This window comes from Rhipicephalus microplus, chromosome 5, assembly GCF_043290135.1.
Source record: "Rhipicephalus microplus isolate Deutch F79 chromosome 5, USDA_Rmic, whole genome shotgun sequence".
NCBI lineage: Eukaryota > Metazoa > Arthropoda > Arachnida > Ixodida > Ixodidae > Rhipicephalus > Rhipicephalus microplus.
In genome coordinates, this window is record NC_134704.1 from 96,131,607 (window position 1) to 96,146,354 (window position 14,748).

At 46.1% G+C, this 14,748-nt stretch overlaps 1 protein-coding gene across 4 annotated transcripts in view; it reads right to left on the reverse strand.

The window, feature by feature from the left end:
• Positions 1–2,993: 2,993 nt before the first annotated feature.
• LOC119174303 (uncharacterized) overlaps positions 2,994–14,748 on the reverse strand; it is a 39,598-nt gene continuing 27,843 nt past the window's right edge. The window contains exons 1-3 of one of the 4 annotated variants that reach the window (XM_037425153.2): positions 6,452–7,302; positions 5,371–6,193; positions 2,994–5,202 (exon numbers count right to left, since the gene is read on the reverse strand). In XM_037425153.2, coding sequence (XP_037281050.1) covers positions 4,570–5,202; positions 5,371–6,159 — 1,422 coding nt within the window. In that variant the 5' untranslated portion in view covers positions 6,160–6,193; positions 6,452–7,302 and the 3' untranslated portion in view covers positions 2,994–4,569. The other 3 variants (XM_075895802.1, XM_075895801.1, XM_075895803.1) reach the window with 3 other exon arrangements.

The following is a 14,748-nucleotide window of genomic DNA, read 5'->3' on the forward strand; positions in this document are numbered from 1 at the left end:
ATAAGCATGATTTCTTATCTAGTTTTGTAAAATATTGCCGATTCGGCGAACTTTTCGTCTTTGTCTGCAAAGCGCTCCTGCACTCCTCCCCCATCCACGACCAATTTACCATCTGATGTGCTGGCTTCGTGAAACTTGACCCTCTGCCTGAAAAGGTTGCCAAACCCTAAGTTGGCAAAGAAACAATTATTCGAAACTACCATAAGTGCCCATGACCTGCCAGTATAAAAGTACAAGCACAAGTATACTGGCTGTGGATTTTCCAGCATGATGGGGAGCCGACGAAAGTAAACGATACGTCTAAACAGGATAATCACGACATGCGTGTCATGTAAAACTTGACTACATGCTATGCTCACAAAGTTCTCACGGCTTTTTCGCTAGCTCTACATATAGCAAATTTGGCATCGCCTGGCGTGAATAGACGACGAAGATAAACAACACGTCCAAACATGATAATCATGACATGGAAGTCATGTATGGCATAATTTACGTCGACCTTGTAACATTGTGCTGATTTTAAAATGACATATCAACCTTCCTTATTCGTGCTCCGCATATCACCGATTTCCGCATCATAGCACTGGCACGATGCAACACTTTATGGCAAGAAGTCTATCTCATGTATACACTACTCTGAGCTTAAGCCAGCTGCTGACCAATAGCAGCAATCTGCTGTATTGTGCATGAGGACATGCCGTGGCGCCACCATGCGGAGGCGTCGCTGTGATGTGCGTGGTTGGACTACTCCGCCGCCCTTTCGTGAGCAGCCCACAGCCAATGTCTTTTTTTTTACTTACTATACTTGTGGTACTTCACTAAAAAAAATCTGGAAAAAACTGCTGCAGCTTCTCTCCTTACATAACTGCTCCGGAAAATTTTATGCTTCTAATAATGTCTGCTTGCCGGCATCATCTGCCATGGCCACCAATATGAAAACCACAGGGGCCAAGCAAACTGCTTTTGAAAACGTAGCGACTCATTCTTTGTCGAATTGAAACATCAAATGGGTATAAAAACGTGCTTGCAGCAAAAAGAATTATTTTCGCAGCAAGAAATGTGTGAAACCATGCTACTTCAGTCATTGTAGGTTTGCATCCAAAAACGGGCCGTGGTTGATACAAGCATGCGCAAATTAAAATTTTTTTTCATTGAGCACACAGTCTTACAAAGCACAGCGGAAGTGGATTCCCGCTTAGTGAGAAGCAACACAGCATTCTTACAACCGTATGTAACAGCAAACTTTCTGTTATGATTGCGAGAAAACGCAAGAGTAACGCGCACACGCGTGCCTCATTCAGAGTTGTAACCAGGTAAAATTTCACACGAAGAAAAGTTTTTCTGTGGCACGATCCTAACATCTATTGCGCAAATTTTACACTGTTGTCACACGGTGTGCGTTCGATCACCATGGAGCAACACATGGTGAAAATATGATCGGCTCAGGTCCACAGCTTCTACAAAGGGGTAAATTGTGATAAAAAACGCCAGGCCTGCATGGAAGGGGCAGAACAGTCACAGCGAAAGCTAGAAGAGCAGCCTTTCAGAGCCTTCTATAAACACTCATTTGGTGACTGCTGCTAGCACACTTGCTGGGTACCCACTACAGTATTAATAATAATAATAATTTCTGGCTAGTAGGCCAGAATTCCCTAAGCTATCCTTCGACAATCTTCTCAGAAGCGTGGTGTCCGCTAAACACTTGCAAGGAATTTTGTGCCAATTGTTTATGCAGTGGCTGATGACGATGAGGAATTATGCCTGTCCTTCGACAATCTTCTCAGAAGCGTGGTGCCCGCTAAACACTTGCAAGGAATTTTGTGCCAATTGTTTATGCAGGAATTATGCCTGAAGTGGGTATGCGCCGCAGTTAATAGGGGAACAAAAACAAGCTTTTGTAATTGGTTGGAGCATTATACGACCTGCTTGTTACGCTATTCGCATTGTGTGATGCCTGGTTGTTGTTTCGCTGTTCTAAAACGCTTTATTACTCATATTAACGCCATTCCTTTACCGACATTAAACCTGCCCAAGGCAAGTTTGCAAACAAGTTCCAAGCACCGGCGTGGCTCAGTGGTAGAATACTGGGCTAGCATGCCCCGGACCCGGGTTCGAGCCCCAGTGTGTTCTTGGTACTGGGTTTTTTTTCCTTATTCTGTGTGATAGCGGTTAGGGACAACTGCGGCGGCAGCAACAAACGGCAATTTTAAGTTCCAATAAAGATGCCTGTGTCTAGTTATTTCACAGCTTCATTCATAAGCTGTGTGGCATTTAACAGTGGTTGTTGGAAGATGAATGAGTTGTTGAAGTTGACCGCATTTTTGCCTGTAGATCTAAACAACATTGAGAAGTGACAGTGTATGGGCCCATTCTGCATTATGTACAAGCAAGGGACCCTGTGATCTGAAGTCGTCCACAAAAGCGGCGTAGGCAGAAATTTTCCTTGGGGGGGGGGGGGGGGGGGGGGGCAACACCTTGTTTACAAATGGGGGCCGGGCAGACAGATGTGGTCGACTGTAAAAATTTCGGGGGGGGGGGCACCGGTTTGGTGCGCAGGTGGAAACCCGTGTGGTCGAGTACACACATAGGGATGGACACCCGAGAGGAGTGTGGCGCAGACTGTGGTAAAAGTTACCTTGGCGAGAGAAGTAAGCTTTAGCAAAGACTGGAGCGGCACATGTGTGATGTAAGAAAGGTATTCGTTGAATAAGCTGGCTCAACACCCAGACGCAACTGGCCACGAAATAGACTGAAATAGGATCAAATTCACCGAAATTACAGGAAAATAACAGGATTTCTGGGCTTTAACTAACAATTCAGACAACTGCCCCCATTTTAAAGTGTAATGACGGCGACTTCCCTCATATGTACGCACGTATGTCATATTTTGAAGTAAACATCGTCGAACTGCTTGCAGATTCATTTTTAACTGTCAATGGGGCTCCCATGCTGAAACGTTCCGCTTTTAAGTGAACATTAGTGGTCGGTGCTCATTATAACCCCATGTGCTTTAAATAACAACAAAAACAAAGAGAGGCGGCAGTGGCACTTCCAGCGACCGTGACAGTGGCATAGCGTATGTAGCGCACTATAACATTTACTACAAGAGTCCAGATTGTGCAGTCTGCAGAAGTCTGCAAAAGTGGAGTGAGAACAAAACAACACTGTTCTTAAACGAAAACATCGCGAAGTTGCGGCTGATAAAAACAATGCATCCAGCTGCCAGCTTTCCTTCGTGAGAGTGAGGCGAGACCATGTGATCCAACTCTGCATGTCACAGATTTTGCAGCCCTCGCGCCTCCAGTGGTAATGCAATATAGCATCCATCAGCAGCTCTGAGAAGAACGAGAATGAGCCTCTGTGTGAAGAGTGGCTGGTTGAGAAGGTGGCTTATCAGCACTCTATTTCTAAACTGTCTTTATCACACAACTTCGAGATATCAATGATGATTGATATGTGTAGTTTAACATCCCAAAACCACCATATGATTACAAGAGACCCCGTAATGGTGGGCTCCTGAAATTTAAACCACCTGGGGTTCTTTAACGTGCACCCAAATCTGAGCACACAGGCCTACAGCATTTTCACCTCTATTGAAAATGCAGCTGCCGTAGCCGAGATTAAATCCTGCGACCTGCGAGTCAGCAGCCGAGTACCTTGGCCACTAGACCACTGTGACGGGGCCAACTGAAAGATTTCACTGAGCTGTTTACAACTGCATCTACTTTCTGCTGTATGTTCTTTACCAAGCACGAGTCCTTTAAACTTCACTACAGGTCAATTTTAAAGAGCGATCACCTGCTTTACTGACAGACACTAAACACCGTTCACTGCTTCGTCATCACATGAGGCGCACAACGGAAACGTGGGGTCATGTCTCACTACATATTTTGGCCCATGGACTTGATTGCAAAACTTCGCTCCACAAGGGTTCCCATAATGAAGCTAGTTGCTCAAAGCTGCTTTATATGACAACGAAAGAGCAGAGAGAAAGGAAAACAAGCCTAGACACCTTCAGAATCGAAACACAAATATGTTTCCTAGCAGCACATGCAGTTTTCACTAATTTGCTATTTGGCCTCTTTGTTGAAGTAAACGGCGTTATGTGCTAAATGCCTTTGTCACTTAGGTTTAACTCTTGCAAGGAGACATTAAACACCAGAACAACTGTTTCTTCGATTGTGAAGCATTCTAAATATCCCGCTTTCCTTTTCAGTTTCATGCTACAAGTGGATGAATGTCAGTGTTGTTATTCATTACCCACCCTCTGCCTTGAGGGTCTTCGCAGAACTGATTGCTATGCCTTGCTTCATTTATGAACTTAAAATAAACTCATCTTGCACCTGTTGGCGTTACAGAAATATAAGTCCTACGTATGAGTGTTAATAGATCTATCTTTTTTTCTCGGTATCCCAGGAGCAGCAAATACAAGCATAGCACACCGTTAACTCATCTTTGCAAGCTGCTATGAGTGAGAGCATTTACAGTGTAGAGCACTGCAACTGGCTTCGAGAAGAATGTGATCAGTGTGTGCAAGAAGGCGTTTGCCTTCGTCAAAAGTGGCCCGACTCAGACCATGTGGTTTCGCATGTGGCAGCTGAGGGCATTTTTTAGGGAGAACCGCATGCCACACACTTGGCAACGGTGTGGCTTCTCACCCGTGTGCGTACGCATGTGGCAGTTCTTGTTGGACAGGTCCGAGAAGCGCTTGAGGCACACCTCACACTGATAGGGCTTCTCGCCTGTGTGGATGCGCACATGGCGCCGCAGCGTGGATGAGCACGAGAAGTCCTTCTTGCAATACTCGCAGCAGTGCTGCCTGGCTCGACCGTGCAGCTTCTTGTGGCTTCGCAGCTCCGTCACCGAGGGCAGCACCTTCTGGCAGATGTTGCACTGGTGAATGCGGGGGCTGGCGTGAATCACCAGATGGCGGCGCAACTTGTACGGCTGTGAGAAGCCCTTCTGGCAAATGGGGCACCGATGAGCAGACGACGGCGCATTGCCGGACGACTCGGGAGACTCGGCAGCCTCCGGTTCTGTCGGCCCCACGTCCGGAGTGTGAAGCATGCTTTGGAAGGAAGCCTGGAACACTGGTGAAACCACAGGTACGTCCAGGCGCTTGGGCACGGGCTCTGGCTCTGGAGGTCTTGAGGTGGCATCTTGCCGGCGGTGCACAAGCAGGTGGGCACGGAGGTAGCGAGCCTGCAAGAAAGTTTTGTGGCAGATGTCACACTGGTGTGGCTTTGTTTCATGGTGCTGCAGTCGGTGCAGCTTCAGCGAGCCCTTGCGGGTGAAGTTCTTGCCGCAGACGTCGCAGTTGTGAAGCCTGCGACCAGTGTGGATGTACATGTGGGCCGTTAGGTGGCTCACCTTGGTGAACTGCCAGCCGCACACCCGACAGATGTAGAGGCCTGACTCCATCAGCATGTCCTCGTCCTCGTGGCCATTGGGTGAGGCGCGCAACACAGGCGACAGCAGGCTCGCGCCATTCTGGTAGGGCAGGGGTGTTCCAAGGTGTGGGTACATGTAGAACTTGAAGTAGCTGTCGAGGAGTGATGGGCCTCCTGGCGTGAGGAGGCTGCCGAACGGAGGTGGTTGGAGGGAAGGCTGCTGACTGTAACCCGATGACCTGTCCTGCTCAGCAAGCCTGCTCAAGCCGTTGCCAGTTTTCATGTCCATGGGACAGTCCTGAGATCCCTTGCCTGTCTGAACGGGTACCTTCATCTTGAGGTCCAAGGGCATGTCGTTCTCATTCTGGTACCGAGTTGAGGTCCGCCTTCCCGCAGTCTTCCGAAAGAACATGTGGAACAGGTGTTTGCCTTCCTTGTGAGTCTTGGAGTGGTGCTTGAGGGCCTGCTTCCAGACGAAGCCCTCGCCGCAGAAGGAGCACCGGTGGATGCTCTTGAGCATGTGGTACACCTGGTGCCTCAGGTACTCGGAGAAGTGGTCAAGTGCCATCGTGCATCGGCCGCACTGGTACGGCGGCTCCCTGCGGTGGGCCGCCATGTGCTCGAGCAGTGTTTCGGGCAGGGCGTACCGGCGGCCGCAGTTCTCGCAGCAGTACGGCTTAACACCGGTGTGTATGAGCAAATGTCGGTAGAGGATGCCCCGTGCCCGGGTCTCGTACGGGCATAGGGGGCACACGTATTGCAGGGCCATCCTGGCTGCGCCGCGTGCAGCCGACGGGCAGTTTCTGCGCGTGAGAGAAATCGGAAACGTCAGGCGCTCCGAGGCAGCCAGAGGAAATGTTCATGCCCTCCGAAATCTGCAGGCGGTGATAAAACCAATATATATAAACGAGGAATCACGCAACACTTCTAGAATGCGTTGATAGCGCGCGCGTTCGGAACTTATTTCGCTGGACAATCTCTACTTTAAGAATGCCGCACGAGCTTTTTTTTATATATATATAGAAGACGCATCTCGCTTAGATGCCAGAAACCACACTTACCTGGGCGAAATCTGTGCGGCAAACCGTTTAAACCATGGCTCAAGGAAGCAGTTATCGCGTGGTCAAATCTCGCACGAAAAAAAAAAAATCACTCTTAGGGCTTCTTTTTCGGCATGTCATTTGCAGATCCGGCACGAATTCGACAATAATACCGAATTTTACGCGGCGTAACGCTCGTCAAATAGTCGTGCACCACAAGAAACCAACGCCGTCGCGAAACAAGAGCAAACGCTTCTCTTTCCTGCTCGCTGTCGATAGGCACGGTCCGACGCGGGCGCAAAATGGACATTCGCACCTGCGCCTCCGTTCAGCATGACTGCTTTTGGAGCCGAAGTGCTCACACCGACCGCGAGCGTACACCAAAAACGAAACTAAACAATGCGCCGAACCGCGTGCGACACCGGGCGAATATTAATAACAGCGCCGAAGCGCGACCTTTAACGTCGATTTTAATTTAGCTCGCTAATGACTGACCACACGAAGTGACCACAGCGACCCGTGCCGTGGCATCGCACAAGGCGATCACAACCGCCTCAAGCGAGCGCACGTGAGCGCCCGCCTCCAGCGCCCATTCAAAAATGATGCGCCGCATCCATGTTTTCATAGCGATATACGACCGCATGCAATCCATAAACACAAATTTCACCGAGAGAACAAAGAGGGTAATTTTTTTTAGACCGACTTTTTTTTTACGCCTACAGCCGTGCCTCGCACTCGACTGTGGGGCACAGAGAGCGCCTGTTATTACGAACGCCACACACAAGCCATGCCAGCCAAGCAAACAACGGGCGCATGCCGAGCATCTGTTTCAAGCTCTCTAATATCAATACAACGAAATGCGAATCTCATCTACTTATGTACACTTACGAGTCAAAAATATATTGCTTGCTGCGATGACGATTTGACTGGTGGCATTCTGCTCCGACGGTGATGATGGGTAGCAAAAGAGTAGGTCAGTTTCAACTTAAAACAAAAATTTTTGGACTAAAAACGTCTGCTACATTTACAAAGTTTTTCAACAGATGTTAACAGCTAAAACGTTACGTTGAGAAGCATCACCATTCGTGCACTTCTTCTGCGAAACTGCGGCTCGTTCATTACAGAACAGTATCGATTTTCTGCGTGGCTTATTTTCGGCGCTTTCGTGCGCGACTGAACTTGCGCTCTCTGCCGCTGCGTCGTCGTTCGCGATCGTTGAGATCATGTCAGAGCGTCGACGTCACCGCTCTCAGATGCTCGAGCATCTGCGTGCCTTCACGTAGGCCAAATGACGAGGCGATACCGTACTCCATAATCGATGCAGTATGCGCAATCTGTTGTAGCACGTTGCTGGTCTAGTTTCGCGTTCTGGGTGGTAATAATATTCGGCGCCACGGTTAGACTGTTGCGACCAATAGCTGTGAAAGCGTGAAATTATGGACTGTCGCGGTTTCCGCCTTTTGTGTTGGTCGTGTGCCAAATGGCGTGTGTGGCGTTTTCTCCTGCCACCCGCTACGCGACGCTAGGTGTCCACGTTTTGAGGCACGAGTGCATCTCTGGTGAGGTGTCGAGCGTCATTTGTTCGAACTTTGTCGCTCTCCCGAAGTGCTGCGCCCTTTCCGCCGCCGCAATATGTCCCATAATATTTCATCAACTCTTCGAGTACTGAACATAGAATCTACCTGAAGTTGCCAACACACTTACGTTAGGGAGACTCCAATAACATATTCATTTAATTATATTTTATTGTGCAACCGGGCCATACGCAGAATGGGAGCGCAAAATTATCAGTGTGCTCAGACAGAAATACGACAGCACCACAAAATTTTATGGAAAAAAACTATGTATTAGGTGTGGTATGTATTTAGGGGATGTAATAATCAGGCTTCGGCAGGAATTTCAATACGAAGTCATACGTGGCTTTTAAAAAACTGCGGGTAGTGAACCTGGACCGTGCAGTGATAGCAAAAATAGCGAGGAGATTCTTCGCAAGCGCCAACGTGGCTTAAGCTGTGCGCGTTCGGGTGGACAACTTTAATACCGTGTACATGACTCAATGTCCAAGTAGACGAAAAATAGAATCATTGAAAACTATGTCTTATCTACTTTACGACAAATTTGGTAAAGGCGTGTCCAGAAATTTTCCCGAAGGTTGGGGCTGTAATTTCGCCTTTAAAAGCTTTCAAGTTGCGAAGGCAGAGCTACAGCAACAGTTTTGAGGGAATCTATCATCCTAAATTCATCATATATTTGCAGTTATATAGTCACTAGGTATGACAGTTCATAACTTATAGTTATATGTATGAGTTGAAAAAAAAAACAGCGCAATAGTGATGTGGTCAACTTGACTTAATTACTCTCGAGGTGCGAAGGAGCGTAGCCAGGGGCTGGAAAACCTGGAGAAGCTACTTCACAAATATCTGTGTAGCCATGTATGCTTACAATGAAACTACATGCGGCCGCACATGAGCGCCCAGAAACCACTTCTGAGTGAATATCATGCTTTTGCTGAAAGAAAAAGAAAAAAATCCTAGCTATTCAGTTGCCTTAACTGTTTAAAATAGTAAGTGGATTCTTCACGGAGCTAATTGTATTAAAAGGCCCCTGCAAGCAAACACACACACTGGAAAAATTTACTTACAAAAAGAAAAGTAAATGTTTCTTGACGAGAAAGGAGCAGATGTAGGCTTTCAAGGGGAGTTTCTAGCCTGTTACTCTCCGCACGGGTAAATCGAGAAAGGAAAGAAATATGAAGAGAGAGTTATGGTGATAGCTGAATATGGTAGTGCAATGAATCCCAAGAACTGTCTGTACGCACACAGTCCCACGCAGGACGTGCGCTACGCATGATAGTTCATACACGCGGTATAGCACAGGCTCCGAGGACGAGTACCTGCCTCGCTTATAAATCCTTATAGACACCTTTCAACAGCGCCGTGGTTTACACTTTCTCAGGCACCCGGAAACATCTCCTCCTAAATGTGTCTCGATCGTGCAGGCGCGGAAACAGCCTTTTCAGGCAAAGAAGGCGTTTTACTGGCCTGGGATCGAATAAAAAGAAGACGTTTTACGGCTCTGAGATCGAATAAGTCGCACCAACACGGAATTGGTCGTTCCATGAAACGCTCTTGCGCCAGCTTGTAAATTCTCAGATCATGGGCTAAATATGAGTTTTAAATGCGAAGCATTTTTAGCGAACTTCGGCGATATTGAGCGTATCTATCTATCTATCTATCTATCTATCTATCTATCTATCTATCTATCTATCTATCTATCTATCTATCTATCTATCTATCTATCTATCTATCTATCTATCTATCTATCTATCTATCTATCTATCTATCTATCTATCTATCTGTCTGTCTGTCTGTCTGTCTGTCTGCCTGTCTGTCTGTCTGTCTGTCTGTCTGTCTGTCTGTCTGTCTGCCTGTCTGTCTGTCTGTCTGTCTGTCTGTCTGTCTGTCTAGCCGCCTACAACTCTACGCTTTCCTGGCCGTTTCGATAATGGTATCAATATCGAACTTGGTATGGCATAACATGATTATATGAAGAACATATTTGAATAGTCATAACATGAAAATCATGACATGTATGTCATGAATGTCATCATTTACATTTCATGGCCCTGCAGCTCTTGCGCTGGTTTCGTTCACATGTCATGTTGCAAAATTGGTATGTTATGACATGATTGCATGGCGAACACAAGCGACAGACCCTAACATGAAAATCATGACATGCATGTCATGTAACAACATGACTACATGCCACGCTCATGATGTGCTCGCGGCCGTTTCGCTAGCGTCACATACCAAATTTGGTATTACGGGACGTGAATGGATGATATAGGTATGATACTGGTGCAAACATAATAAACATGAGATGCGTGTCATGTAACAACATGACTACATGCTACGCCTACGATGCGCTCGCGGCCGTCTCGATGCGCTAGCTTCACATGTACCGAACTCGGAATTACGCGACGCTAACGGATGACATAGGCAAATGACACATCCAAACATGACAATGACGACATGCGTATCACGTAACAACATGACTACATGCCTCACTCATGATGCGCTCGCAGCTGTTTCACTAGCTTCACATATGCCAAATTTGGATTTACGTGACGTCAATGGATGACGAAGGTATGTGCAAACATGTTAATCATGAGATGCGTGTCATGTGAGAACATCACTACATGCCACAGTCAATGTGCCAATACATTTCGACGTGACGCGGTGCGCGTGCTGGCCGCCGTTCATATCGTTGCATTACACCGGAGTTACCACGCCAGGCGCCGATCCTGCCATATACTCGCAGGCGCGCGCCGCGCTGCGTTGCTTTGACTCATGCACGTTTCAGCATGTCCAGCATCCCTCCGTTACGCAAAGAGGGAAACGCAGTGTTGTCTAGGTAACGCATCGGCGCGAAATGCAGCATGTCGCATTTCGCGCCGGTTGCCGTCGGGCCGTGCCGACGGACGCTGGTCGTGCCGGTGGCGCCTGGCCAACTGGTAGATGTTCTGTGGCCTGGCGTCAGAGTACTCGCGTTTCGCTAACGTAGCGTCACGCTGCCCAGCGTGCGTGCGCGTCAACGCTATATACATAGGAGTATATTGGGCCCTTCATGATGCACTCGCGGCCGCTTTGCTAGCTCCACATATGCCAACTTTGGTGTTATGTGACGCCAATGAATGACGAAAATATATGACTGGTACAACCATGATAATCCTGACAAGTTCGTCATGTAAGAACATGACAACATACCATGCTCATAGCATGCTCGTGGCTGTTTCGTAAGCTCCACTTATACTAAATTGGGTATCTCGTGAAGTGAATAGATTACGAAGGTAAACGATACATCCAACCATGATAATTATAACACGGAAGTCATGTACGACATCATTTACCTCCACCTCGTAACGTTCTGCCGACTTTAAAGTAACATATAAACCTTTCTCATTCGTGCTTCGCATAATATCGATTCCCACTGTACGTGGGATCTGCCAATTTTTAGTCTCACGATTGGAGCGCCAGAGTTTCGCTGAGTTGCACCGCAAAGCGCATCGCATTGCGTGCTGCAAAGCGTGAAGAATAAGGGCCCGGGAGTAGTATGAACTCGGGGTTTTTCAACACGTACGTAAGTCTGAGCACCACCTAAGTCTGAGCACCACGTGCGTTCTTTCTTTGTTTGACATTGGTGTAACGCCCTTGGGCTCACTTACAGACGGGAAATATTCAAATCGGTTCATTTCACTTGGTAACCATGGTTGGTCCTGTACATGACTCTGAACTTGGTGGAAGGTTGCCCGTCTGCTTTCAGCGATTCTGTTTGTCTCTGAACGCAGACTTTTGAAACGAAATGAAGACTAGCATACACTGGAATCCACCCCCTTCCCCCGTTACATCCGTTACATAGCGGGAGCCTCACATAGAGCACTGTAGTGTGGTTAAGTAGAGAGCGAAAAACTGTGGTCAAATGATAATGTTGATGACAACGACAATTTCTCGGCATGTCACATATACCGCACACAATCAGGCAGCGTGAACAAAAAAAAAAAAAAAAGCTGAAGTGCCTTCCACCTGATTTACGTCTCTGAAGTATCGAAGAAATATTTCACGGACGAATCGAGATCTTTCCCACCTTGCCATCGATGGGGGAGATACCCGTTTCTTTCACTGCTCGAAGTGCACATAATGCCATTTACTGACCTCAAAGAACTGGTCATAAATGAAGCTGGTGTTGAAAGGGATGAGGAGGGAGTAAACCTTGGGCACAAATTGGGATAAAAAGCGGCAATTGTAAAGTAATTCGAACTTTCAACATGGTAATGCAAGTATGGAGAAAGTCGTCAATAGCCATGTGAGTAGTAATTTATCTGGTAGCTGTCCAACGCACAGGCTGTAGAGGTAAATAAATAAAGAAAAATTTCATTGATTCAATGAAAATTCGATATATCTTCAAGGGGTATTGTGATATAGGAGGAAAACCCCAAAAATGAAGTGCAGGTAAGCAACTCTCTGAAATATGCACAGATGGAACGTCTACAAACACAGCGCGAAATAATATTAGTATTTATAATTAAAACGTTATGATTTCGCCATATAAACATTGAATCGATGTTCATGACAGCGATGCTTATCGCACTAAAAAAATGAGATGATAAAAATGTGTGGCTTACGACGATACAAGGTTGTGCAAAATATTGAGAAAACTAAAGCTTTCGTTTAACAAAAATTTTTCAATATTATGCAGCAACTAAGGCTTTCAGAATCTTGAAAGTAATGAGATTTGCACATGCTGCACAGTCTTGTAAGATCTTGGACTCGCAACTTCTTACAGAATAAATAGCAACGTGCAGGGTCTCAGATTTAGATCATCTTGAGAAAGAAAAAAAAAATGCTTTTAATTTCTCAGATCCTACAGTATCTCAGATATTGTGGAGAGTTTGCTCTGTGAGAATTTTGGGATTTTGCTCTTTCGCTTATGTGATTTTTGACATCTTGCACAATTTAAGATTTTTAATACTACAAGAATGTGAAAGCGAACCTTTGATTGTCTCCGATTTTGAAGGTATCTGAACGACCTCAAACTAGCAAGATCTTGAAAAAGTGAAATATTTACTCCCACTTTTACTTATTTTGCAGAATTATCAGGACCCGGGACTCATAATTTGGGAAATTCAGATTCCCTTTCAGATCCTGAAATCTTTCAAAACAATCTAAGGCCTGCAAGATTTTGTGAAAATGAAGGAATCGCTCTAATATTCTCATATCTAATAGGATCTTGCATTGCATACTACCGCACTTTCAATAAATTGTTGTGGAAATGAAGGAATCGCTCTCATGTTCTCAGATCTAGTAGGATCTTGCATTGCATGCTACCACACTTTTAATAAAGCCACATTGCTTGCTGAAATTACCACGTTTTGGTACTTGTGATATGTTTGCGATTGTGCTGAGGATTTCGTGAGCCACTGTGCGGAGTATACATACAAGATTGAACGGGACGAAAAGCAAATAAGTAAGTCCCGCTGTGTCAACCAGGGCTGTGTGTATCACCACCAGGCTGTGATATGCACCCAGTGTTTGTCGACGCCGAATTTATCAACGACAACGCGTAGGCGTGCACGTCCAAGCTACGGAGCTGCCCACGTCAACCGAAACTGGTGCACGGACCGTTCAGCGATCGGGTCGTTCACGTGACATGCGAACCATAAGCGAAAACGAGATGAAACGGCGTATCAATGAGATAGGAGCCCCCACGAGAATACTAAGCGATCAGCTCAGCTGGATGCATAAAAAGGCTGCCAACTCGGGCATCACTTCTTCGGTGCTCAAGACTACTCAAGGAGTAAGTTGGTGCAACAATTCCTCCTTGGCTTGCGCAGTTTTGCAGATTCCCTGTTTCCATCGCAGAGCACGCATTAGTTGATTTGTTACGGATTTCGTAAACCACTAACAGCGACTGGCAGCAGTGTTGATAAAATAAGTTTATTAAGCTCTCCTGGACCCAAATTGTTTCGAAGAGCAGGTGTTAAAATATCGGGGTGTTGTGCAGTTTGAATTAGAACCGTTGGCTGATGGTAAATTGTACTAATTTGCACCAAAGTTATCAAAATATTGCCTTAGATAGAGTTTTCCCGTCACAAGCATCGGTCGTCGCTAGCACAGCAGTTTTGTGAGCTCTGTATTCTGGAAGCCGCCTATGAACAGAACATTCTCAAAATGCCAGTCATACCATCGATACTTGCTTTAGTTCGGCGCATACTTTTACCAGTTTTAAAGAAGCACAAAGCTTTTCTAGAACTATATATAATTAAAAATACCTATTCAAGCGGAAAGCTTCATAAGACAGATGCTTGGGCTAGTTGGTGATTTGGAATCAACATAATTCCACAGCGCATGACGACAAGTAGTTAAGGCGTAACTATTGGAAGAGACATGGACAGGAAAAATCGCTGTCCTTTCCATGTCTCTTCCTTCCGTAATTACGCTGTAACAACTCGTCCCTTGGACTATGCAAATTTGTTGAAAGTTTAGTTAAACTTTTGTGTTTGCAATAACGCACCTTGAAAAAATTGTATGCCCACACAACTTATGAAAGTGAACCATGTAACCACTCGGGATGAGAAGACAGAGAGTGCAATATCCTAAACTGCGTTACATGAACAATTAACTACTAGACTCGTCTATGTCGTTCATATTAACGAGAACCACATGTCTTCGTAATCAAGATACATTAGCAGCTTGCTTCGCGAGAACGAACACATTTAATCTCGTCCTTTAAAGAAATGGAATCGTATAATAGAATGCACA